This window comes from Oncorhynchus clarkii, chromosome 12 (assembly GCF_045791955.1).
Source record: "Oncorhynchus clarkii lewisi isolate Uvic-CL-2024 chromosome 12, UVic_Ocla_1.0, whole genome shotgun sequence".
NCBI lineage: Eukaryota > Metazoa > Chordata > Actinopteri > Salmoniformes > Salmonidae > Oncorhynchus > Oncorhynchus clarkii.
In genome coordinates, this window is record NC_092158.1 from 30703276 (window position 1) to 30730708 (window position 27433).

Here is a 27433-nt window from a genome sequence, read left to right on the forward strand (position 1 = left end):
CTGCACCATGGATTTCAATCAGAATTCTTAAAGGGTAGCCCATAGTGCCAATTTAATCGGTGAACAAATAGAAACGCTGTGCATGTAAACAAGAGCCAGCAATCTTCTAAGATCCGCCCATTTCGATATTCTATCTTTCAGTATTTCTCGACACATCTGGAAAAAGTGTATTAATTTTACCGTTCTTCCAGGAAGACGGCAATGTCATCATCAACATCCCGGCGTGGTTTTGTTGTTGTCTGATTTTACTACTGGATATTGGCACTTACCCCTGCGCCAAGCCATACCTCCGTTGTTTTACAAGGTAATGCCTTTACATTTATTTCCCTTAACATGTTATAGGAACAGCAAATGTTGCCTCTTATTTGAATAACCAAACGTCATCGATGAAATCATATTCCCTTGATATGCAATTGCATGTGATATACCCTACGGTTTAATTGCATGTGAAGTCAATGTTTATAGGAGCGAGAGGTGTAAGTGTTTTTCCACAACAATTTACGCACTTTCTGCTGTAGCACAAGTAGCCTAGTCTACTAGAGGCCATATCGTGTGTTTGTAGGCGATGCAATTTTCTACAAAAACTGTAGTCAGCATGTCTGCTTTATTTGCCACAGAAGTATAAAGATAACGTAGCCCAGGTCTTAAATTCAGTAGTGGCTAGTGCTCGTAAATATTTCACAGGATAACAAGAAGTCGATCAGCTGACTTGTGATGATGGAGCCCATGCATGGCATCGTTTTAATCATATGAGCGGACCACTGTGTCAGAAAACCACTCGTCAGACGTTGTCGTCACGTAAAACATACCGATAGTTTCATTGGAATTCATAATAATTACATTGTTGATTTTGTTTATGTGGATAAATATTATGGTGTAGACATTACGCACGCCTGTGCGCGTTGTCAGGTAAATTGGTTTGCCATTTGGGCTGTTGGGTTGGGGATGTGCTCGTCTGGCCGGGATGATAATTTGTTTTCAGGAGTTCGTGAAGCTATTTATATTATTGCTTCAGATAATATAATTTAATCTCAAATAAATGTAATGCCAACGTGAGAATGCATATGCTACATGTCATATCCACGGTCGTTGAATTGGACAAACATAGAGGTGGAGGCGTGCCGGGTTGTGTGTGTAGCATTTCAGTGCTGGATACGGGCTCAAACGTGACTCCCGCTCACTCACACAAATACATTTTAGGCAGATTTTTTTTATGTTGTTGAGACTGACAAATAAGCACCAAATGTAGACCTACTAAATTACCGTAGGGGGGTTGGTGGGGTGGGTGATTTCAAGGCTTTTTGTGTGACTGTGACTGCAGACATGTGTCCCCACCCTTGTAGAGCAATGTGGAGCATTTCTACACACACACATTCTATGCAAATAATTATAAGCTTTTCATAAATAATAATCATAATTACATTTTATTTGTATGGGCGTAATGAGGAGTTTTAGTTAAGAAGCTCAACTCCACATGCGCAATGGTGTCTACACACATCTGTAGGCTAACAATTTATTTGACTGAATCCAATTCCCAACCTGGTCTCAGAACATTTCATATTATTCTTTGTGTAAATCGGAGATACTCCATTTAGTATATGTTACATTTCGTATGGTATATATTAATTTGTGCATGTCCATTTCGTATGATGTATTACGAATTACAATTCATATGATATGTTACGAATTTTCTAAATGTACAATATGTTATGAATTTACTAAATGTACATTATGTTACGAATTTTCTAAATGTATGATATGTTTATGAATTCCAAATTGTTGTGGCTAATGTTAGCAAGGTGGCTAATACTAATGTTAGCTAGCTGACTAACGTTAGCTTGGCTAGGGGTTAGGGTTAAAGGTTAGGGTTAGGGGAAGGGCTAGCTAGCATGCTAAGTAGTTGCAAAGTAGCTAAAAATAATTAAGTAGTTGAAAAGTTGATAAAATGTTCAAGTTGTCCGTGATGAGATTCGAACACGCAACCTTTGGGTTGCTAGACATCCGCGTTATTATTATTCATTTTTGCCTTAAGTAGCCTTCTGTCTTATGCACCATACCAAACGTTACATATCATACTAATTTGAGTGTGTCCCTTATTGACATTTACTATGTTGCGTCTAGTCTGAGACCAGGCTGCAATTCCATATCCTGTCAAACACACTCAGGTTCAGGAGTGTATGTGTGTAATATGTGTCCATTGAATTTCTGGTCAGTTGAATTTACTGCAACTTCCAGTGCAATACATGAATTGACTGGCATCTAGATGGCACCACTCCTTACTCGCTTCTATGTTTGTTTTATGATTTGCTTTTATAGTGAAAGCTTACTTACATAGTGGTATTATACTATAGATGTACGTGTATATGTTGGGGTTGGATCATATTTCTGTTTGAAAATAAATCTCCATATAGAGATTTCTGTGTGTGTTTGCATCTCTGTTAGTGTCAGTGTGTCTATTAGAGAGTGCTTTAGGTACCAAGGTGTCCTACAATATTGTTTAAACAGAAGTTAAAAGCATCATCATCCTCACCCAATGTCCCTGAACTCCTTCAAAGTTCAGTGATTATAGCAGACAGAGAATCTCAACTACTAGTGGTGGTGGACAAGAACACAGCACCAACGTCTTTCTCCTACTACAAAGGTGGCCAATGCAGTAGTAACGTACAAATTCCCACCGAACACTTTCTCCCTGAAGGTCACACAATTCAGTGTTTTCATTGCTAATGCTATCTTCCATCTGAGAAAGGACAGTTGGTGCCAATGAACCCAATGAACCCTCTATATTTTGAGCAGCTTCTCACTCAGGAAACATGAATGAAAAACACACACGTTTCAGCAGCATTGTTGGAAACCTCACATAATTCTGGTATCCTTTATTTCAAGATATCAATGAGTAGGATGCAAACAGCAACACCGGCGTGGATAGGTGTGTAAGTGGGGATGATGACTAAAGGAGGGAAACGAGGGTCCACTGCAATGAACGAGAGAGGGAAAGAGAGAAGGGCAAACACTATCTAGCCATTTTCCTTTGATGAGGGCTAGTCGTTCCAGACAAAGACATGGTGGGATTCCAGAGATGACGAGTGATTGGAAGATGGAGGGATACTCAAATGAGCCCGACAGACAGGGGGCAAGAAAAGGCTTTACAGAGGGCGAGAGAGAGAGAAAGAGAGACAGAGAGGGAGACGGAGGGGGGAACTGGCGAGTGTCAGACAGACATGGCAGATGCTCACGTTTAAAGCTCATTTCTCCACTAGAATTCTGGCATTGCCGGGCTCCCGATCTGGCTGATCTGCGATGAATCTTTTACCGCAGCTTTCCTGAAATCTCAAAATTGTATTTGACCGGACCAGAATGTGAGCAGTATGATTATATACAGTATGCTTTGGAGCCCTGTTTGTGGGGAGGGAAGGAGCGAGCGGGTGAGTGAGAGAGAGGGAGGGTGAGAGAGAGAGAGAGTGTCTCTGAGTGTGGGTTAAGGAACCAGAGCAGGTGCAGTAATATTAGACTGCAGAGTGACTGTGGAGTCCAGCTGTAGTCCTCTCTAAAGCTGGGGATGGATGAGAGCTGGAGCCTGGTGCTGGGTGCTCACAGGATGAAGACCTATCCCAGATTTGGTAGTAGATTAGTGCAATCTCCACAGTACCATGCATATGAACGTGATGAGACTGACAGCTTCTCTGAGCCAGGCAAATTCATGTATCAGGATCATTATAATGGATATATCCAAATGAATGGCAATAGAAACAAAGGTAAAACAAACTAAATTGCTGTCATTTCAGCTGCTTGATGCGTGCTAGATTTAGTTGGCTAGATAGCAAAGGAGAAGTAGCTAGCCTGCATAACTACATGGCAATTATTTGTTTACGCAGAAACTCCTCAAAGTTTGTAAGGTTCTGGAAGTATAGATCAATCATAATAACTACCATTACACAACTAATAAACACGACAGAGATGAGTGTTTCAATAAGAGACTGTGCTGTGTGTGTGTCTCTCCTAACAGCCCTCTCATCTCCTCATAGTACTCAGCTTGTGTTGATGAGCTCCTCTCCATCTGATCGAAACTCACACATGAATTTACTAAAAACTCAAAAAAGGGGAAAAGGTTAATTGAGGATTTATACTATAGTAAACAAGAGAGGGAGGGAGACAGAGAAGTAGAGAGTTGGATTTAGAATACAATCCCTGCTCATCAACAGAGGCGGTTGAAAGGAACAGAGGAGGACAGCGATAGGGAAAAACAGATAAGCGACGTAAATGGTTCAAATAAGTGGTTTAACGGAACATGAATCATACACAGCAGAGCAGCAGAGCTCCCTCCAGTAGCATCCCTCTCTCCTCTCTTCCACTGGCTGGCCCAGAAACAGCAGAGCAGCAGAGCTCCCTCCAGTAGCATCCCTCTCTCCTCTCTTCCACTGGCTGGCCCAGAAACAGCAGAGCAGCAGAGCTCCCTCCAGTAGCATCCCTCTCTCCTCTCTTCCACTGGCTGGCCCAGAAACAGCAGAGCAGCAGAGCTCCCTCCAGTAGCATCCCTCTCTCCTCTCTTCCACTGGCTGGCCCAGAAACAGCAGAGCAGCAGAGCTCCCTCCAGTAGCATCCCTCTCTCCTCTCTTCCACTGGCTGGCCCAGAAACAGCAGAGCAGCAGAGCTCCCTCCAGTAGCATCCCTCTCTCCTCTCTTCCACTGGCTGGCCCAGAAACAGCAGAGCAGCAGAGCTCCCTCCAGTAGCATCCCTCTCTCCTCTCTTCCACTGGCTGGCCCAGAAACAGCAGAGCAGCAGAGCTCCCTCCAGTAGCATCCCTCTCTCCTCTCTTCCACTGGCTGGCCCAGAAACATCAGAGCAGCAGAGCTCCCTCCATTAGCATCCCTCTCTCCTCTCTTCCACTGGCTGGCCCAGAAACAGCAGAGGTAAACATGTCAGACAGGCTGCTCCTTGCTGCTCGCTCCACTTCAGGGGCCTCATTTATCAAAGTGCGTGGGCAGAGAAAAGACTCTAAAACATGCGTGTGCCAGTTTTCCCGCAAAGGTTCTACGTTGTTAACAATTTTGAACTTGTCTGGAAAGTGAGCATATCTCCACGCAAAATCTCAGACCATGCGTACTCACAACTTCTAGTGGTTGATCAACTGTAATGCAAGCAAATATTGTTATTTTGAGGGAAATGGAGGTGTTTGATGCATGGGAATTATAATAATGGTAGACTAAAGAAAACCTTAAAACGTATAGGCCTAATGATAAAACTGATTCATTTGGCGTTGGCAAGAAGATCACATAGCAGCATGTCTGTTAACCCTAATGTGTTTATTTTACTTGTATTATATAGGCCTACATCTTAATACTATTTCAGGACATGTCTCTCCTTTTCTGACATGACTGATTTATTCCTGCAACACAACAAATATTAGTCTACCATTTATCCATTGCTCATTACTCGAAAGTAAGTAGACCGGTAGCCTATTTAAATGTGATAGTATGGGTAGGATAAAGTATTGCTGTGCGATTGGAGTGCACAACATAGCCTATTTAAAGTAGCTGTCCAGTGTTTCCAGATTTCTATGAAATATAATCTATAATTAATTACAATATGAGTCAAATAGTTTTGCTTACAAAATATGGTAGTAAACTCTTAAGTGTAACTAAATGTAATCGAAAATGCAATCTACATAATACCCAAAAGTAATGATTTATTATGAGAGGGCCATAAACAATAACTAGTAATGCTGCATACTCCAAGAAAGGTTCAAAGTTAGGTGTAGGTGTAGTCACTTTTGAGGACACAAGCTCAAGTACACAGTACAACAATGATAAAATATGACATATTTTATATGATATATTTCCTATTGAACAAAACTGGTTGAATAAGGCTTGGAATGACATATTTGTTCTAAAGGTAGTATAATCAATTAACAAAACAACTAACTATAAGATTTAACCTTCCTTATAACTGTAAAATACATATTTGTATATTTAGGGTTAGAGAAAATGTGCGTATTTTCTTAAGGTCTCTTGATCACAACGTCTGCCCCATTCGCTGTGAACTTCAAACAGAGCTCTAGCTTGGCTTCATCCATGAAGAGCACACTTCTCCAGCGTGTCAGTGGCCATTGAAGGTGAGCATTTGCCAACTGAAGTTGGTTACAATGCCGAACTGCAGTCAGGTCAAGACCCTGATGAGGATGACGAGCACGCAGATGAGTTTCCCTGAGACGGTTTCTGACAGTTTGTACAGAAATTCTTCAGTTGTGCACACCCACAGTTTCATCAGCTGTACGATTGGCTGGTCTCAGACCATCCCGCAGGTGAAGAAGCCAGATGTGGAGGTCCTGAGCTGGCGTGATTACACATGGTCTGTGGTTGTGAGGCCGGTTGGACGTACTGCCAAATTCTCTAAAACGATGTTTGAGGCGGCTTATGGTAGAGAAATTAACATAAAATTATCTGGTGGAGATTCCTGCAGTCAGCAAGCCAATTGCACGCTCCCTCAAAACTTTAGACATCTGTGGCATTGTGTGACAAAACTGCACATTTTTGAGTGGCCTTTTATTGTTCTCAGCACACGGTGCACCTGTGTAATGATCATGCTGTTTAATAAGCAGGGGGACGGCTCTATCTTCTCCTTATACCATGCTAATTGTCATGGATCTCATCTGGGTTTGCAATACAGTATGTAAATATATTCCACTCAGTAATAGACCCCATCTACAGTATTTGTTGTCACTCTTAGACACGGTTGTCTTCTCAGACAAAATATGCGTTAGCAATTTGGGGAGATGTTAGACTACCATTATAAAGTTAAAGGGGTTGGTACACTCTATCTCTCTCTACCGCACCTGCCGTGTCGACCTCTGAATGCTATGAAAAGCCAACTGACATTTACTCCTGAGGTACGGACCTGTTGCACCCTCTACAACCACTGTGATTATTATTTGACCTTGCTGGTCATCTATGAACGTTTGAATATCTTGAAGAACGATCTAGCCTTAAAGTCCTTGTACTCCTGTAATATCCCCCGGCACAGTAAGAAGAGGAGTGGCCACCCCTCAGAGCCTGTTTCCTCTCTAGGTGTCTTCCTAGGTTCCTGCCTTTCTAGGGAGTTTTTGCTAGCCACCGTGCTTCTACATCTGCATTGCTTGCTCTTTGGGGTTTTAGGCTGGGTTTCTGTATAGCACTTTGTGACATCTGCTAACGTAAAAAGGGCTTCATAAATACATTTGATCGATTGATGATTGTATTCATACAGTCCTGGTTCATTGCTTCATAATGCTACTAAATATCTTCAATGATATCAGAGGCATTGTAGGTTTGCCTAAAAAGAAATGTGCTTATTTTATTGCCATGCAATTTTGTTTGCATATAAAACAAACAAATGCTCTGCATTATACAATAGAGGAGTTCAGAGCAACAAGGAGGGGGCAGGGCAATGTTGCAGGTTCATTTGCATAAAATACGAAAGGATAGTCAGATCCTGTTTAGAAAAGGATGCTGGCTTCGTGTTCTGGAGTGTGTGCGTCTTTAAGCTTCTGCCCCCTCCTCCCTGAGGAACTGCATTTTTCCCATTGTCATTACTGCTACCCTCCTCTCTCTCTCCTCTCTCTCTCCTCTCTCTCTCTCTCTCACTCTCTCTCTCACTCTCTCTCTCACTCTCTCTCTCTCCTCTCTCTCTCCCTCCTCTCTCTCTCTCTCTCGCACACACACACAAACACACCTTCCCTCTTTCTACACACACATGCCCTCTCTATTCCTCAGCTACCCAGAGGGGAGGGATGAACGCAGCAGCACAGACAGCACATGACAGTAGACAGACATAGCCAGCCAAGATGATCCCCAGAGATTTAGAAGTGGGAGGGATATCAGTGTGTGTGTGTGTGTTTTTGTTTGCATGATGTGTGCTGTTTTGTTTGTTTATTTGTGTGCGTGCATGTGAGTGAGTGATTGAGTTTGTGTGTGTGTCTGTCTGCCTTTCTGTCTATGACATGATGGTGGCTACCAAATTTCCCATGGCAACGCGGGACACCAGCAGCAGGTCATGCTGGCCTTGCCGTTTAGAGTGTGTGTAAATTCAGGCTCACAGAGCCAGCCGAGGCAGAGTGTGTCTGTGTCTGTCCCTCGAGGGCAGACTGTCCTGTTGGATGAGAGACTCAGCAGCAGCCCAATGGTATCACCAAGGAGTGTGGTGTGCTGCTGTGCCGCTCCTCTCATCATGGCGCGTATGCTGCACATACTGTACCACACATGCTGAGGTTCCAGTGCCGGTATATACGCTCTCTCTTCCTCTCTCTTTTCCTCTCTCTTTTCCTCTCTCTCTTCCTCTCTCTCTTCCTCTCTCTCTTCCTCTCTCTTTTCCTCTCTCTTCCTCTCTCTCTTCCTCTCTCTCTTCCTCTCTCTTTTCCTCTCTCTAACTCTCTTTTCCTCTCTTCCTCTCTCTTTTCTCTCTCTCTCTCTCTCTCTCTCTCTCTCTCTCAAGCACGCACGCACAAACAAACACACACACACACACACACGCAGAGCAGAGCAAAGCAGAGCTAAGGTATTGTCTGGGACTCCTTGCTGAGGGTGTTTGTCTGAGACAGTAGAGGTGGTTGTGTGTGTTTGGCCTCTCCTCCATTAAAAATGTTCTTGAGCATAAGGTGTGTATGTGTGTGTGTGAATGCGCACATGCTTGTACGTGTTTGTGTGTTCACGTGTGTGTTGTTAGCCTGTGAATGTTCATGTACTGAGTGCACTGAGTCACCTTGGTTACTGAAGATTCCAACCAGAGATGATGAAGCCAAGAGCAGGTTACTGAAGATTACAACCAAAGGCAGGTTACTGCAGGAGGGAGGGGGAGAGATGGAGGTCACTGAGTGCCTTCGTATGTTGACTGCACCATAGAGAGAGAGAGAGAGTTGAGAGAGTATGCACAACTAGTTTACTGTAATTTTCTTATGCTTGCAAAAATAGAAAATCATTGTAAGGTAATATACAAAAAAAGTAATACAAATTTACTATGCACGCAAGTGTACACACACACATAAACATATATATAAATGTAAAATATACAGTACAAGTCAAACGTTTGGACACAGTTATTCATGGGTTTTTCTTTATTTTGACTATTTTCTATATTGTAGAATAATAGTGAAGACATCACAACTATGAAGTAACACATATGGAATCATGTAGTAACCAAAAACGGAACCAAAAACAAATCATAATATATTTGAGATTTGAGATTCATCAAAGTAGCCACCCTTTGCCTTGATGACAGCTTTGCACACTCTTGGCATTCTCTCAACCAGCTTCATGAGAAATTATTTTCCAACAGTCTTGAAGGAGTTCCCACATATGCTGAGCACTTGTTGACTGCTTTTTCTTCACTCTGCTGTCCAACTCATCCCAATCCATCTCAAATGGGGCTCCCAAGTGGCGCAGCGGTCTAAGACACTGCATCTCAGTTCTAGAGGCATCACTACAGACACCCTGGTTCAAATCTAGGCTGTATCACAACCAGCTGTGATTGGGTGGTGCACAGTTGGCCCAGCGTTGTCCGGATTTGGCCAGTGTAGGCCGTCATTGTAAATAAGAATTTCTTCTTAACTGACTTGCCTAGTTAAATAAAAGTTACATAAAAGTTGGGTTGAGGTCAAGTGATTGTGGAGGCCAGGTCATCTGATGCAGCACCTCATAGCCCTTACACAGCCTGGTGGATGTGTTTTGGATCATTGTCCTGTTGAAAAACAAATGATAGTCCCACTAAGCAAAAACCAGATGGGATGGCGTATCGCTGCAGAATGCTGTGGTAGCCATGCTGGTTAAGTGAGTTGAATTCTAAATAAATCACTGACAGTGTCACCAGCAAAGCACCCCCACACCATCACACCTCCTCCTCCATGCTTCATGATGGGAACCACACATGTGGAGATCATCTGTTCATCTACTCTGCGTTTCACAAAGACACGGTGGTTGGAACCAGAAATCTCAAATTTGGACTCATCAGAACTAAGGACAGATTTCCACCGGTCTAATGTCCATTGCTTGTGTTTCTTGGCCCAAGAAAGTACATTCTTCTTATTGGTGTCCTTTAGTAGTGGTTTCTTTGCAGCAATTCTACCATGAAGGCCTGATTCACACAGTCTCCTCTGAACAGTTGATGTTGAGATGTGTCTGTTACGTGAACTCTGTGAAGCATTTACTTTGGCTGAACATTCTGAGGCTGATAAATCTAATGAACTTATACTCTGCAGCAGAGGTAACTCTGGGTCTTCCTTTCCTGTGGTGGCCCTCATGAGATCCAGTTTCATCATAGCGCTTGATGGTTTTTGCGACTGTACTTGAAGAAACTTTCAAAGTTCTTGATATTTTCCGCATTGATTGACCTTCATGTCTTAAAGTAATAATGGGCTGTTGTTTCTCTTTGTTTAATTGAGCTGTTCTTGCCATAATATGGACTTGGTCTTTTACCAAATATGTCTATCTTCTGTACACCACCCCTACCTTGTCACAACACAACTGATTGGCTCAAACACACACCTTAACAAGGCACACCTGATAATTGAAATGTATTCCAGGTGACCTCATGAAACTGGTTGAGAGAATACCAAAAGGGTGCCAGGCTGTCATCAAGGCAAAGGGTGGCTACTTTGAAGAATCTCAAATATAAAATATATTTTGATTTGTTTAACACGTTTATGGTTACTACATTATTCAATATGTGTTATTTCATAGTTTTGATGTCTTCACTACTATTCTACAATGTAGAAAATAGTATAAAAGTCCAAACTTTTGACTGGTACTGTATATGTAGCATATTAATGTGTTATTGGCAGAATACTCATTAGATAAATGAAAGTTAGCCATATTATCATCCTCCATTAGCTGCTGCCAATCAATCAGTTATGTGTGCTAGTGGAACAGAAACCCAGTCAGCCGGGTGAGAGGAGGAAGGAGGACGTTTATTTGGAGTATATTTTCTGTTCCAACTCCATGAAAGATTCATTGGTCACTCAGTTTGAACAATGCAGAGGAAGAGGAGCAGCCAATGAGGGTGGAAGAGGGAATATACCAAACAAGGAGGGTGTACTACATGTGTGCAGTGTGTTTATCTGTATGTGCGCAGGCGCGTGCACGTGTGTTTGCGTGTGTATGTGTGTTCACTGTTAACATTTTAAAATATGAGACACCACCAAACCCATTCACAGGGATGGTTAACTCTCGAGGTTCCACTAGTCCGTACCGATCTGGATAAATCCACCTTCAGTTTAGTGCCCCCCATTTTTGGATAGAGGACAAATCTCCCTACATTTTGACTCTCTGGTGCCTCTAGGACAGTTTAGGACTTTAATGTTAAATGAATTTAATGAGAATTGCAGCGATTTGGATTGAATGTAAATCATTGTACTTGTGGTGTTTGTAACTGTAGTGTTGATTCTGTAATTTGGTGAAGATTTTTAATTGTTGTACTGCTGTCCTCTGGGCACCTTTGTAAATGAGACCCTGATCTCAATGGGTTCCACTGAATAAATACGAATGCCTGTCACATGCATTCATTTTTCTTTTGGAGAAACCCAATACCACTCTATTTCCCAAGCGTTGCATGATTGAATGCTTTTTTCTGGGTCTTTGAATTCATTTGTTTTGGTGTAAGCAGCCCAGTGGTGGCAGTAATTCCATGTGGTATCCCAGTAGGGTTCCTCTCTGACCATACATTACATCACAGTGACTCAACAACACACTGTATTCTCTTGCCTTGTTCTGTCATAAGAAAGGTACATTATCTATTCCTATAGCCAAACAACAACAACAAAAACAACAACAACCATACACACCAAATACAGCATGGTAACCATGGTTGCTCCCAATCTAATTTCATAGTAGGCCTATATGGATTTCCATAATGCATGTTTGTGTGATTGGCTGGTAGCCTGAGAGCTGACTGTCTATTATCTGGAGAATATATAAGAATGGCATCCATTTGTTACAGATATACCATGACAATTAAGACATGATGTAGGTGTACACAGAAATACTAATTAAGCAGGGTAAAATTGGATCCGTAGCATGTTAACTTTCCCATTCAGATAATAATGAACGACAGGGCTAACATCCCCCTTTGTGAATATTTAGTAGATGGAGAGAGACACATGCAGACAGTGTTGCTAGGAGACCACACACTCAGTGACTGGCGTGAGAGACTGGCTGGTTTCACAGGCAGCCCTCCCCCAATTCTTACAGTCCAGCTTCTTCTCCCTTTTCACTGTTTGTCTATCGTCTCCTCTTTTCTCCCTTTTCTCCATTTACGTATCCCCTCTCTCCCTTCCTCCATTTCGATATCTATCTATCTATCTATCTATCTATCTATCTATCTATCTATCTATCTATCTATCTATCTATCTATCTATCTATCTATCTATCTCCGTCCCCCTCCCTCCTCTCTTTCTCCCTCTTATCCTCCCTCTCCCTCCCTCCTTCCCAGTCCTTCTTTCCCAGACTGATTGGCTGCAGCGTGTTGGACTGCCACGGCGTACAGTCAGGCTTGTTAGAGTGTGGTGAGGGTGACAGTGTGGATGCGTGTGGCGCGGGGTCAAGCCATGATAGCACACAGTGCGGTGCTGTACAGTGTGGCGGTGTGGTGGTGCCCCGTAACAGGCCAGCACTGTGGCGTGACAGACAGCAGCCCCATGGCCCAATAGAGCAGACGGCCTGACAGCCAGGTGCTCTCTCTGCCACCACTGGGAGGCAGGGTAGGAAAGGAGGGAGGGGAGGAGTGGCAGGGGAAGACAGGGAGGGATGAGGCAGGGAACGAGGGGAGAAGGGGGAGACAGGGAGGGATGAGCGAGGAAACGAGGGGAGACAGGGAGGGATGAGGGAGGGAACGAGGGAAGAAAGGGGAGACAGGGAGGGATGAGGGAAGGAACGAGGGGAGAAGGGGGAGACAGGGAGGGATGAGGGAGGGAACGAGGGGAGAAGGGGGAGACAGGGAGGGATGAGGGAAGGAACGAGGGGAGAAAGGGGAGACAGGGAGGGATGAGGGAGGGAACGAGGGGAGAAGGGGGAGACGGGGAGGGATGAGGGAGGGAGAGAGGGGAGAAGGGGGAGACAGGGAGAGAGGGGAGACAGGGATCGGGAAATGGGAAGGGGGAGTTTATATAGGGCTCATTGTCTCGGGAGCTCCGTCTCCCACAAACAACCCAGATGGCAGCGAATGCGAAGCGTGGATTCAGAAGTCATCCAAGGTTGAGTTTAAATAGGAGATGTAGAAACAGCCACAGACACAGTCCTTTGACACCACAGATCCTCAATATACTGTAAGCCTGTAAGGTTAGCCACTCCCTTTTTACAACCAGAGATGATTCTCACAGTAATTATTGTTTGGTTAGTTCAAACTGTGGGCATATCTCATTTTCATATTTTTTCCACATAATTTACTGTTTCAGTTCTCTACCTTTTAATCAGTGAGCATTTGAGGTTATAGCTCGAAGGGTTTTGTGTGTGTCCATGTGTCAGTGTGTGTGTCCATGTGTCAGTGCAGTGTGTGTGTCCATGTGTCAGTGTGTATGTCCATGTGTCAGTGCAGTGTGTGTCCATGTGTCAGTGTGTGTGTCCGTGTGTCAGTGCAGTGTGTGTGTCATTGTGTATGTCCTTGTGTCAGTGTGTGTCCATGTGTCAGTGTGTGTGTCCGTGTGTCAGTGCAGTGTGTGTGTGTCCATGTTTCAGTGTGTGTGTCCATGTGTCAGTGTGTGTTTTGTTTGCTCATGTGCCTGAATGGCTAAATTATCTGCAGCCTTGCATGCAGATCCAGTTATGTGAATCACACCTCCATCTGCTTCCATCTGCCTCCATCTGCCTCCATCAACCTCCATCTGCCTCCATCTGTCTCCATCTGTCTCCATCTGCCTCCACCTGTCTCCATTTGCCTCCATATGTCTCCATCTGCCTCCATCTGTCTCCATCTGCCTCCATCTGTCTCCATCTGCCTCCTAGCTCCAATGAGGTGGATTTAAATTACTTCTGACCCTGTAAATGCCTCTTAAACTGATTTTAAAATCCCCAAATTGCTGCTTTAATGTGTCAGTGTGTGGGCTTTGGTTGCATATATAAATTGTGGGCCGCATACACAATATAGCCTATTGTGTGTGTGTGTGTGTGTGTGTGTGAGTGAGTGAGTGAGTGAGAGAGAGCGCGCGTGCACACAAGTGAGTGTCCGTACATGTGTGCATGCATGTACGGACACTCACTTGTGTGCACGCGCGCTCTCTCTCACTCACTCAATAAGACTGAATAAGACTGCATAAGACTGCATGTGAATGCTGCTTTTGCCTCCACGTTCATTTAGGCTCTGATAAGAACATGCTCTAGGAGTACATGGTGTGTATGGTGTGCTGCTGTATGGTGGAGTAGTGAACCTGATGAACCATCTCCCATGCAGTGTCCTAATCCTCAGCAGCCTGGGTACTTGCACACTTCTCAACAGCTGTAATGCGACAATTGCAGGGCTGCCTGCTCAGCCACCAAATCCTGGAAGCCCAACTCAGTGGCCCTGTTAACAGAAGGCCGACCTACACTTTCTCAGCTCACTAACCTAATTAACACTGAGTCACACAGCACGCCACACCATACTACGCCACACCACGGAGGGTAGCCAGGCCGCAGCATGCAGCGGAGCATTGTGGGTAGGGAGGCCAGGGCTCTGGACAACAGGAATAACGGGAGCTACGATGACACACAGGGCCATCTCAGAACCATGATGGGATGACACCTCGTTCTGTATGATCTCTCAAAAACAAATGTAGTTGTTTCAACTTATTACTATTAAGTAATTGGTTCCACAGCCTTTTTTTGTTTACTCAACTTTTCATTCAAATGTTACCTAAACTTAAAATTTGTAGTTGGCCCAAACTTATTACGGCTCATGAGACGACCCTGATGCAGACAGTTCGAAGTAACAAAGGTTTATTACAAAAACAGGGGGCAGGCAAACGACAGGTCAAGGGCAGGCAGAGGTCAGTGATCCAGAGCAGAGTCCGAAAGGTACAGAACGACAGGCTCAGGGTCAGGGCAGCTCAAAATTGAGAAAACGTAGGTGCTTAAAATGATTTGTTTGCGCAACTTATCTCATATGTTCATTCAACTAGAAATGATTATTATTATTACTTTTTTATTAACTAAAAAAGTCTGTGCAATTGGTTACACACACAAACAGTGCTTTTAACATACACTGTTTTCAACATACATAATTACATTGTGCATGTTCATTTTTACAGTAGTCATTATTCAATATGCAATCTACTTGGGATTTGAACTCACAACCATGTGGTTCATGGCATTCCGATCTTCTATTAATCTGACTCTTCTCTAATTCTTACAGTCCAGCTTCTCCTTTTTCACTGTTTATCTATTGCCTCCTTTTTCTCCAGTTACTTATCCCCACTCCTTTTCTCTCTATCAATCTGTCCCCACTTCGTTTTTTGTCTATTCATGTTTATCTCTACCCTGCTCTCTTTATCGGCTTCCCTCATCTTTTCCAATAGCTCCTCTCCTCTCTCCCTCGAGCTCCTGCCTGAGCTGTCTTCCTCCCTCCCTTTCCCTCTCCTTTCTCTCTCCCTGTCTTTCTATGCATCTCTATCCATCCTACTCTTGAGGACTGTTTGTCTCTCCCCTCCTCCCCACCTGTATCTCTCTCCCTCTCTCCCATGCCCACTCCTCCCTTTCTCACTCTCTATATCTCTTGCTATCTGTGTCAATTATCAGTTAATGTGACTATTCTCTCCTGATTGATTTGATTTACTTATTTCAGCATTTATGGTTTTCTGTATTAGTTGTGTAATGTTGGTGGGCATATTACTTTGTTTTAATTTGACTCCTTAATCACTATAACAAATACAATTGTTTTACTTTAGAGTACTTTTAACAAAGCTGACATTTACTTTGGATTGCAAGGTGTAAAAGTACATTTGGAATCAGTCGCTGACACAGACATGGTGGCGTAGCAGGAAGAATGATATGCCATGAACCAAGAGTTTGCGAGTTCAAATCCCAGGTGGTGACATGTTAAATAATAATTACTGTATAATGAACATGCACAATGTAGTCATGCATGTCAAATATGTATGTTGAAAGTGTTATAGGTCAAAAGCAGTGCATGAGTAGCTAGTTCCACAGCCTCTTTTAGTAAAGATATCCAAATAATAATTACTATTTGAATCAACATATGGCTATTCCAACCTGTAAAAAAAAGATGTAAAGTCCAACATGAACAACAACGTACAGAGACAGACGTACAATAAGTTCCGTATAATCTAGTGGAGTATATTTTGTTTAATTCCCTGTGCCGTTGGAGAAGGGCTGATACAGTTATGTGTGGGTGGATTCCTTGAGTGCTATATTAAATGTGTACTAGTCGACCATTATTGATTTTGTCCACATTGGATGTTGGCATACTTTTGATCCAGTGTTTGTGATGCTTCTCAAACCAAAACCAATAGCAAGGAAAGAGTCCCGTGCAGTATAAGTAAAACCACCAAAAGCCCCTGAACTCTCACACTGACAGCTGTGCTTTTCTTAGCCAATCGCAACACTGTGCTTGCATACTCCAATGCACACAACACTGTTGGGCATTCAAATATCTGCCTCACAACAAGCCTGACTCCTCATGTCATGTGCACGAAGCCTTGTGTGCGCTACATATGACCAACCACATTACTGCCTGGGTAGCTGACAGCTTTAGTCAGGCAACCCCAAGGCCCCCAGTCATAGAGCAACACAGCAGTTGAGTTACCATGCTTACTCAGATAGTCATAATTGGATAATGAACATATACTGTAAATAGTGTTTTCATGTGATCCACTGTAGGTTGGGCATTGGTGTAAACAACACAGTGGCTGAGTAAACATACAGTACCTGTGCCTTACTGTCTGGCTGCCTGGGTGCCTGGCCCAATGCACAGTTTGTTTTAGCCTGGAGGACAGGATATCCACCATGACACAAGGAGCCTTATTAGCAACGTTTCCTGCATTGCAGTGTCCGTTTGTCTGGATGCTTTCCCATGTTTTGGTCAGGTATTTTGTCAGACATAGTTTATAATGCTGCGTCTCATCTCTGTTTTAACTTTCCCTCCTGATCAGAACTCCTACCCTGAATCCCTCCTGGTCTGTTCACCTGTATGGAAGACCCCAACCTGGTCTCGGAGTATTTCATTTTATTCTATATGTAAATCTGAGACACTCCGTTTAGTATTATATGTGACGTTTCTTATTATATGTATTAATTTGTGGATGACATTTCATATGACATATTACGAATTACAACTCATATTATATGTTATAGATTTGCAAAATGTACTATATGTTACGAATTTGCAAAACGTATGATTTATTACGAATACTAGCTAGTTGGCTAGGTGGCTAACGTTAGCTAGCTGGCTAACGTTAGCTAGGATAGGGTTAGGGTTATGTTTAAGAGTTAGGTTAAAGGGTTAGGGTTAGGGGAAGGGTTAGATAAAGGGTTAAGGTTAGGGTTAAGGTTAGGTGAAGGGTTAGCTAACATACTAAGTAGTTGCAAAGTAGCTAAAAAGTAGTAAGTAGTTGAAAAGTTGCTAATTAGCTAAAATGCTAAAGTTGTCTATGATGAGATTCGAACTCATTCAAACTGTTGTGGTTGCTAGACGTTCGCGTTATACGCCTACCCATCCACCACGACCAACCATCCTACCTTAATTTTAAGTCGCCATCTGTCTTAAGTAACCATACCAAATGTAACACATCATACTAATTTGAGTGTCCCGGATTTACATTTACTATGTTACGTCTAGTCTATGAGACAAGGCTGAGGAGCCAGGTACTATAATCGTGCTGTGACTGCTACTGCCCTACATACAGCATGTCGACATGAGAGCTGTGTAACTGTGTAGGGGAGCTGTGTAAAAGGAGAACTGGAAGTGACTGTCATGTCAGCTCAACATGTAGTAGATGACTATTAACAATGCCACTGTCTCCATCTCCTCTGTGTCTAGGTGATTGAAGTGTGGCCTGCAGTGACATCCATCCCCTTCTCCCTATTGGTCTTCTATACCATGAGCTCTGGCTCCGCCCAGGATGTGGCGGTGGAGCATTTCTTGCGTGACATAGAGAGGCGGGGCAAGCGGCTACATTGTGCTGTGATTGGTTGCGAGGAGCAGCGTCCCCGCGGCGACATGAACCTGCTGTATCGTAAGAGCCGGCTGGACTGGAGGCACAAGGACCAGGATGGCAATAAGAAGAGGTGAGGAGAGGTGAACTGATCTCAACTCACAGCAGCATGCTGGACTGGAGTGATGGAATGCGATTATTCAGTTGAGTTGAGGTGTAAATCTCTGAGCTGAAGTGGAAGAGTTTTCTCGTTCATATTTTATGTGTAACCATGTCGAAAGGAAGTAGAGAAACAAGAGAAGAGAGGATCAGAAGGGAGGAGCTTTATTGCCTTCATTATAGGGACAATGTGGCCCATTGGTGCCTATGTAGATTATGGCAAGCGTACACACACTTACACACCCGCAGGCACACACACACACACACACACATACACACACACACACACACACACACACACACACACACACACACACACACACACACACACACACACACACACACACACACACACACACACACACACACACACACACACACACACACACAGAGCTCTGCTCTTGGCTTTTCTTCACGTAATGGAATGAGACAGAAAACAGTTGCATCTCTGTTCTCCATGATGAACAGGCTCAGTGCTGTTTTCGCTGCCTGCACTAGCTTCCCCTCTCTCAATAGGAAGGTGTACAATGACATTGTCTCCCTGCTGGTTCACTGCTTCATAAGGGAGGATGGCAGAGTTAAGGCACATCAGTAGGACAAGACTACTCATTGTGACCTATAAACAAGGCATGCATTTAGATGTGTGTAGTTTGTTACGTTTTATCGCTCTTGCTTCCTCTACCTCAAACAAACATGGCAACCTGCACTCAGGGATCATTCACAGGCAATAACCTCCTAAATGAGGCCTTTGATTGCATGCTCGGAAGCAAAACATCTCTTCCTCCTCTCCTCACACACGAAGAGACCCAGTTTACCGCTCTCTCTCTCTCTCTCTCTCTCTCTCTCTCTCTCTCATTCTAATACACACACACACACATCAGACACACACATATGTGTGCACCCACGCACTCAGTTCCCAGTCTTTCCCAGCAGGGAAACAAAAGGTGGTCGTAGCCTCCAGCTCCATTCCTCCGGTCCTGCTAGGAAAGTCAGATCTGACCCATTCATCCCCTTGTTCCTTCCTCACCATGGCTACCTCTCCCCTCCTTTCCTCACCATGGCTACCTCTCCCCTCCTTTCCTCACCATGGCTACCTCTCCCCTCCCTTCCTCACCATGGCTACCTCTCCCCTCCTTTCCTCACCATGGCTACCTCTCCCCTCCCTTCCTCACCATGGCTACCTCTCCCCTCCTTTTCTCACCATGGCTACCTCTCCCCTCCCTTCCTCACCATGGCTACCTCTCCCCTCCTTTCCTCACCATGGCTACCTCTCCCCTCCCTTCCTCACCATGGCTACCTCTCCCCTCCTTTCCTCACCATGGCTACCTCTCCCCTCCCTTCCTCACCATGGCTACCTCTCCCCTCCCTTCCTCACCATGGCTACCTCTCCCCTCCTTTCTTCACCATGGCTACCACTCCCCTCCCTTCCTCACCATGGCTACCTCTCCCCTCCTTTCCTCACCATGGCTACCTCTCCCCTCCCTTCCTCACCATGGCTACCTCTCCCCTCCTTTCCTCACCATGGCTACCTCTCCCCTCCCTTCCTCACCATGGCTACCTCTCCCCTCCCTTCTTCTCGGACTGGTCTTGGAATCGGAGAGACAGGTTGAAATGGTGATGATCCATAGTTGACACACTAAGTAGAGGCTTTTTATATACTGTGCTATACAGCCAATATATCCCTTCTAGGCGGTTGTAGTGAAGAACGGTTTCATTTTGAGGTCTTTTCATGGTAATTGCTGTGCAGTGTTTTTCTACTGACTTCAGCCACTGTTGTTATGGCTGAGTCACCTCTATAAAGGTTCATTTACAGAGCTATACCGTATATTCTATATGTAATAACTCCAGATTTGGACCATGTCCGCTGCAACTCCCCATCCCGTTTAATTGTCCGTTAAGGTACACCGTTGTATGTGTATTCTGCTCAAATGTAATCCATCATTAGCTTGATTGGTGAGATATTGATTTTGGTTTCTCCTATTAGGAAACCAAAGATGTTCTGAATCTGTGGCATTCCTGCATGATGGTAGTTTGGATGAGGTCATGATGGGATGATCCATTTGACGTTTTTGGCTTTAGAAAGCAATTAAGAATTGAGTTGTCTGTTTAATCAAAGGAACAGTACAGTAGTTCATACATTCAATTCCGATGTATTTACTTTTCGTCAAGGAAACTCCAGTTGAGATTTTTATGCTGCACTGCCACACCTTTCTTCAGGCACTAAACGCCCCTCACACATGATATGTTTTAAGGGTGCTTTTTCCTTTGTGCTCTTGTTTGTAGTATGTTTAGTACTTTGGCAAGCAATACCATGTGCATTTTCTCAGGTTTCAGACACACCACTAAACAAATAAACAGGCAAACCAGTTGCCATGGAAACAAATACAATACTTGGCAGAGGTCATGGTGAGTGTAGTAAAGGGACAATGAAATGAAACAGATAAAGAATTAGTTAGAGAAACCCAGTAACACGGTGACGTTACACACAGGAGGATTATAGTCAGAAAGGAGCAGCTAGATTTGGGAGGGTTTCAGGGGAAGCAATTTCCTAATTGAATGTGTTTGTGATCTAAGGGAGCAGATGTGGAGCGATAGAAATGGAAGGATAGAAGAGTTCTGAAGAGGGAGGGGCCTCCCCCCCCCCCCCATGCAGATACCGGCATGCACAGCTGCTGCACTGCCTCGCCCAATCTCTCATCACTCACTCTCTAACGGGAAACTACGCTCCCCGTGCCATCCATGCACGAGGAGCTGTGTGTGTGTGTGTGTGTGTGTTAGAGAGAGAGAGAGGCAGAGGAGTAGGGGGAGCCGTAGGACTGCAGATTCAATTGAATGTAAGCTATGTAGAGACCATTTTTTAACAGAAAAAGAAAAAAGGAGAGAGGCAGAAAAGGGGAAGGCAACACAATGGGAACGTCCTTCAATGAACGTCCTTCAATAGGACGTGATTAACTGCTGAATGAGGGAATGTTGTTCTTCCTGTGTTGTTCAGCTCCAGCCAGAAGGACCCCTCCTCAGCCACGGTGGGCAAGGTCCGTGACTTGGCATCCTTCCGGCGCCACTTCCGCATGGGCTTCATGACCATGCCTGCCTCCCAGGACCTGTCCCCTCACTCCTGTGCCTCCGCCATGGCTCCCCGCTCCCAGTCGTGCCACGCCGTGGGCGCTGGAGACACAGGTCTGGAGAATGGGGAAGATTACTCTGACACCCAGTCACAGCACGGCGGGCGCTGCCCCCCTGCTAAACCCAAACGCCATCCCAGCACCCGTCTCAGCTCCTCCTCGGACCCCAGAGCACCTCACGCCCCACCGGACGCCCCTCCGCCACCTCCGCCCACTCACCCGCAGGCCAAACACTCAGAGAAGAAGAACGGTAGGCTATGGAAACAGTAATGAGGGCAGTGAAGTGTGAAAATGTGTGTTAATATTATTTTCCCTGTTGTAATTATTGAATTATCTCTCATTCATTGCTCTCTCCCTTTCCCCTGCAGCCATGAAGAAGTCTGACTCAAGGGACATGTCCAAAAAGGTGCCGCCTTTGAAACCCAAACGAAGCCCCAGTACTCAGCTCTCGTTTGAGCCCCCAACTCCCTGTGTTCCCCCTCTTACCACGCCCATCCAGGGGGGTGAGGGTCAGCCTCAGGGGGACGATGAGCCCGTCTACATAGAGATGGTGGGCCAAGTGTTCACCAGGGAGAGCCAGACTGCCACCCCTCACCCTGTCACGCCCGTAGCCACCACGCCTGATTCAGACTCAGACCAGAGCGAGGCCATCTATGAGGAGATGAAGTACCCACTGCCAGAGGACAGAGAGGGACACAAACGCCTCCCTCTCAAACACGAGAGACTCAAATCCTCCAAACACCACCACTCCTCCTCTGGCACGTCCGCCCATCTACCTCGCCCCTCCTCCTCCCCCTCCTGCTCCAAACCTAAAGCCACAGTGTCCATCTCCCACTCCTCGCCCCTCCCCTCCTCCACCTCCTCCACCCCTGTCCCCCAGCCCCTCTCCTCCAGCCCGCACCCCCCACGAGCCCCTACGCCCTACCTCCTCCAGGGAAACAAATCAGAGACAGAGTCCAACAGTAAGATCCCAGCCCCCTTCCCCAACCTGCTGCAGCACCGACCCCCGCTGCTCGCCTTCCCCCAGCCTGCTGCTGCCTCCAGTGGGGTCGGGGTCCAACACAAGGCTGCTTCTGCCAAACTGGGGACCATCAGCATTCAGACCTCCTCCAGTATGACAGCTCCGTCTAGCACCTCCTCCTCCTCCACCACCCCCTCCTCTAACCTCCCTGTGCCCCTGTCAGGCTCTAAGGAGTCTAAGGACAGAGACAGAGACAGCCAGCTCGGCCCTGCACCAGGGCTAAGGGCCAGAAGCCACTCCACACCCCTGCCCCCTTCCTCTAAGTCCACCTCCCCCTATTCCCACCACCACCACCACCATCCCCACCCTCACCACCGCCCCTCACACTACCACCACTACCGCAAGCCAGAAAGAGGAGACTCGCCCAACCCCAACACCAACAACAAGAATGGCTCGGAGACCTTCTCCAAGTCCATTTCCCAGACCCAGACCCAGGGCTCGGGCAAGGAGGGAAAGTCTGTGAGCTTCTGCTTGAAGTTAGACAAAGCAGAGAGGGACAGGGACAGAGAGAGGGATAAGGACAGAGAGAGGGACAGAGATGGTCACAGGGACAGTCACAGAGACAGAGACAGGGACAGTGACAGAGAGCGACACAGGGAGAGAGACAGAGAAGCAGGGTTCCACTTTACCTCCTCTCAGGCTGAGAACACCACAAACAACCTTTCATCCCAGACCAGTGCCAGTTCAGCCACAACCTCGTCCTCCTCCTCTTCCTCCCACTCTCGCCCTCACTCTCGCTCCCAACTCCACCGCTACCACACCCCCCACGGCCTACCCGCCTACAAGCCCCCCTCCTCAGACAGCCCCCTGCTCTGGACCTACCCCTCGGTGGGCTTCCGGAGACCCCCGGCGTACGACAGCCTGCGAGGAGGGTCTCATCTGCCCTCCTTGCACTACCAGGGTCACGGTGATGTGGCCTCTAAAAGCAGCACGGTGCCTGGGCCCGTCCAGGGGAAGGCTGGGTTCATGCCCTGGGACAACAGTGGCTTTGGAGACGACGGGTCTTACTTGCCCATGCAGAGGAAACTGTCCTTCAGCCAAGGCAGCAGAGAGACAGAGAGAGAGAGTAAGTTAACATGTGCTGGATGGCATCGTGGGTTTGAATTGAGTATTGAAATGTATCAGACGTTCCTCAGATCCCTGGGGAAGGGATAATCAGACTATTAGACTGTAGCTAAGTGACATCTGTCACTACACTATACTTTGTCAATAGACGATTATTCCATGTTTACTCAACAATTCCCTCTGACATTCCCCTCTCAGAGGATGAAGGGAGGGCGTGGAATGGCAGTGCCGATGCCCTCCTGAGGATAGACAAGGAGGACCTGGGCACTGGACGTCGAGGAGGAGGAGGCCACTCTGGGATCCCAGTACGCTTCACTGGAGGGAGGGGGCTGGGCCACAGTGAGTCCCTGGCTGGGATGGAGGGGGGGTCCTTGGGGTTCCGAGCCCTGCCTAGAGGGGGTCTCCCCCTCCCGTGCCAAACCTTTCCAGCCTGCCGCAATGGAGGTAAGCACTAAGACACCCAGCACAGACTCCTTCACCCAGAATATTTTCAAGGAAAGGGGTATGTCTAGGATTTCACTAGCACACAAACATCGCTTTAGAAAAGAGACGACATCAGCAGATTTATCTGAAGATCCTATTACGTGCATTTCTTAAATCCACAGTCGCATCATCATGATGTTATGGGTTAAGATCATCAGTGGCAGCATATGTAGTACCAGAGCTATATATACACACACACAGTCAGGCACATCATACCTCCCCCCACATGTAAGCATAGTTGCACATAGATACATGAAATAATGCAATCCATTTTATACGCACAGCCATTCTCCCTGATAACATGAACAGCACAGTTGATTTGTGGTTATAGACAGCTATATGAACAGTGCTTGTTTTTTCTGTTCCAGAACTGGGTCGATTGAGCCGCTCATCATCCACCTCTGGGGTGAGACAGGTGGGTGGAAGCGACGTTCAGCGGCAGAGCAGCCTGCCCCATCGAGAGGTACTGAATCAGGTGAATAATACCTATTATTATAATGACGATGATTATTATAATGACGATGATCTTTGGTATTACTGTGATTACTGTCATCTGTACAAGTAGTAGTATTGGAATTATTCTGAAGAATATGGCCATTCTTATTATTCCCTGTGCTGATAGCAACAACACTCCTCCTGAGCTATTTATAGTGTGGAGATATGTTCAGTGAGCAGAATAAGGTTGCGTCTTAAAGAATAAGTCCAGGGGAGAGCGATGCTCTAATTGACGCATGCAGAGACGCGTGGATGTAAGAAGTATGCTTCTCTACAGTGTTTTGGGGCAGTGAGACACTGTCCAATAGCGTTGCATTTTGCCCAGTCACTTGGCTGCATCTCAAATGCTGACGCAGTTCGAGTGTGCTGTGCTGTGCTGTGCTGCAGAGACTGTTGGCGTGTTGCTGCGTAACCCTCCCTTGCACGCCACGGGAGCTACAGGCTCTAATATGGTGTCACGTTGCCGCCTGGTGGCAGGCTTAGGTGCAACACGTTCTTATGGCTGTTGTGGTTGCTGGGCTTGGTCTTCAGTGCTACAACAGAGATTCAGTGTTTACAGCAGGGATGGGCAACTTTGATGGGGTTGGAGGCCACAAAAAAATCTGAACTCATCATGAGCCACAGTGGCTCACGGGTCTACGTACCCACATCCTTACCCACATATGCAGTCTACTGATTTGTGCAGTTAAACTACTTAACTTTCTTAACTAAATGCTTTATACCATTAGCCAAGACCAGCCCTAGCGTTTTGGGGCCCCTAAAAGAGATTTGGTTGGGGGCCACCTCCACCTTGAGGGCAAAACATTTTACTGGCCCCGTCGTGACGTCCAAGAGAAAACATTTTATTTGCAGTTCTACACATTTTGCCATGTGGCGGAGACAATATATGTACATTTTCTAACACATTTCATGCAATTCTACTCATTCTGACATAACTTATGCCATGTTATTATGATATCTGAGTGAGAGTGACTCAACAAAATCAATGGGGCACATGCCCTGCATGCCAGATTGCTATTTGGCCATGATTACTACAAGTTTAGATAGCTGGCTAGACCTTTTACTGCAGTGGGCTTAATCAGGGTCACACAGAGTCTTTCTTGGTAGTCTTAAACAAATCTACTTTGAAACAAAAGTATACACCTCACACACATTGTTATGGGCTTAAACAAATACATGTCAGATATAGAGTTGAAAGTATAACATTTGGAGTTTGCTTCCCAATATTAGTCTTTATAGACATCACAGAAGACTGAAATATAACAAAACCGTTTGACATAGAAACACCAGATTTTCAGTGTGTTTTATTTGTTTGTTTTATTTGTTTTAATTAACATTCCACCCATGATGCCACTAGAGGGAGATTTGGTTCATTGACCTCACCAATCAACAAATTGTTAGCTCACATGGCTAATTGAGTGACATAACATGTAACACACTAAGACAAACTGTATTCATGCATACCCCACATTAGATTTTAGGTAAAAAAATATTTATTTAACTCCTCTCCTTCCACCCTCCCTGCCCCTCTCTCTGTCCAGTTGCATGGGCTGTCCCAATCCTCCCAAACGCCCTGCAGTCCTATCCTGTCCAGACAGCAGCAGCAGCTCCAGCTCCATCAGCAGCAGCTGCAGTTACAGCAACAGCTCCAGCAGCTGCAGCAGCAGCACCACCTCCAGCTGCAGTTCCAACACCTGGCCCAGCTGGCCCAGGGACAGCCTCCCACCACCGGGGGCGCTGCCACATCCGCAGCCCAAACCCAGAGGGATGGCAAGCTGCTGGAGGTCATTGAGAGGAAGCGCTGCCTATGCAAAGAGATCAAGGCCCACCGCCGCCCAGAAAAGAACCTGTCTAAGCAGGACAGCATGCCCATCCTGCCCAGCTGGAGACGGACCCCTGAGCCCCGGAAGACGGGCACGCCCCCCTGTCAGAGGCCCCAGGCCGTGGTGTGGGACACAGCCATCTGAGTGGGGGGTTGTTGGGGCAACGGAGGTACAGTAGAAAAACAGGGGCAAGTAAATAAGTACTATTGGTACGATTGTGGTGAGAATCAAGAAGTTTACACATGGAGAGAGATGGTGACAATCCCTCTCTACAAAGGAAAAGAGGATGGAGGACTATTTCCTCTCTTAGGAGTGACAGTGTGATTACTGCCGACCTCCACAGAATGGTGAAAATATACATGAGAGTAAGATGAGAGTTTTGTGCTCTCACATAGTAAAATAAACTTTATTTGGATCTGATACAAGGTCTACAAGGTTAATAAGATTTTTTGAGGTGTGTGGGCCAGAGAGATAATGAACTGAAACATAAATCGTTATTTTGCCAAGAGTGATCAACTCTACTTTGTAGAGATATACAAAGATTGGGAAGATTCAGTTGAGGGATATACCAATCCAATTTGAAACCAAGAAGAGACATATGTACAATCTTTCAGTACAGTGTGATTTCTTACACTTTAGTTTTAGTATTGTACAAGCCCTTCCTTGACTCTTTATTCATTTCTTAAACGCCAGTCAACTCAGACTTTGTTAAATCAAAAAAAGGGGAGAATTTATCCTATAAGTGCAATGCTGGTTTAAATAATTAGGCCTAATTTCCCCTAACTTAACTGCAGTTTACATGAATTTTCTCTCCCTCCACTGTCACAAATGACTGTTGGTAAGGGAGAATTTGAATGAGACTTCAGGTTGATCCTCAGCAAGACACATCTTGTTCAAGCACACGGACACAGACACTTTAAACACACACACACACACACACACACACACACACACACACACACACACACACACACACACACACACACACACACACACACACACACACACACACACACACACACACACACACACACACACAGTATTGTACAGCTAACCTTGTGGGGACACACAATTTAGTCACATTCAAAATCCTATTTTCCTAACTCCTAACCCTAATCTTACCCTAACTCTAACCCCAACCCTAACTCCTAACCCTAATCTTAC

At 45.5% G+C, this 27433-nt stretch overlaps 1 protein-coding gene across 1 annotated transcript; it reads left to right on the forward strand.

Annotated features, from left to right (window-relative positions):
* Positions 1-223: 223 nt before the first annotated feature.
* On the forward strand, positions 224-26627 carry LOC139421981 (neuronal tyrosine-phosphorylated phosphoinositide-3-kinase adapter 1-like). The gene is made up of 7 exons (XM_071173123.1): positions 224-304; positions 17987-18234; positions 21253-21632; positions 21751-23469; positions 23667-23912; positions 24320-24426; positions 25988-26627. The coding sequence occupies exons 2-7, from the start codon at positions 18047-18049 to the stop codon at positions 26411-26413; spliced, it is 3066 nt and encodes a 1021-aa protein (XP_071029224.1). The 5' UTR covers positions 224-304; positions 17987-18046; the 3' UTR covers positions 26414-26627.
* The last annotated feature ends 806 nt before the right edge of the window (positions 26628-27433 follow it).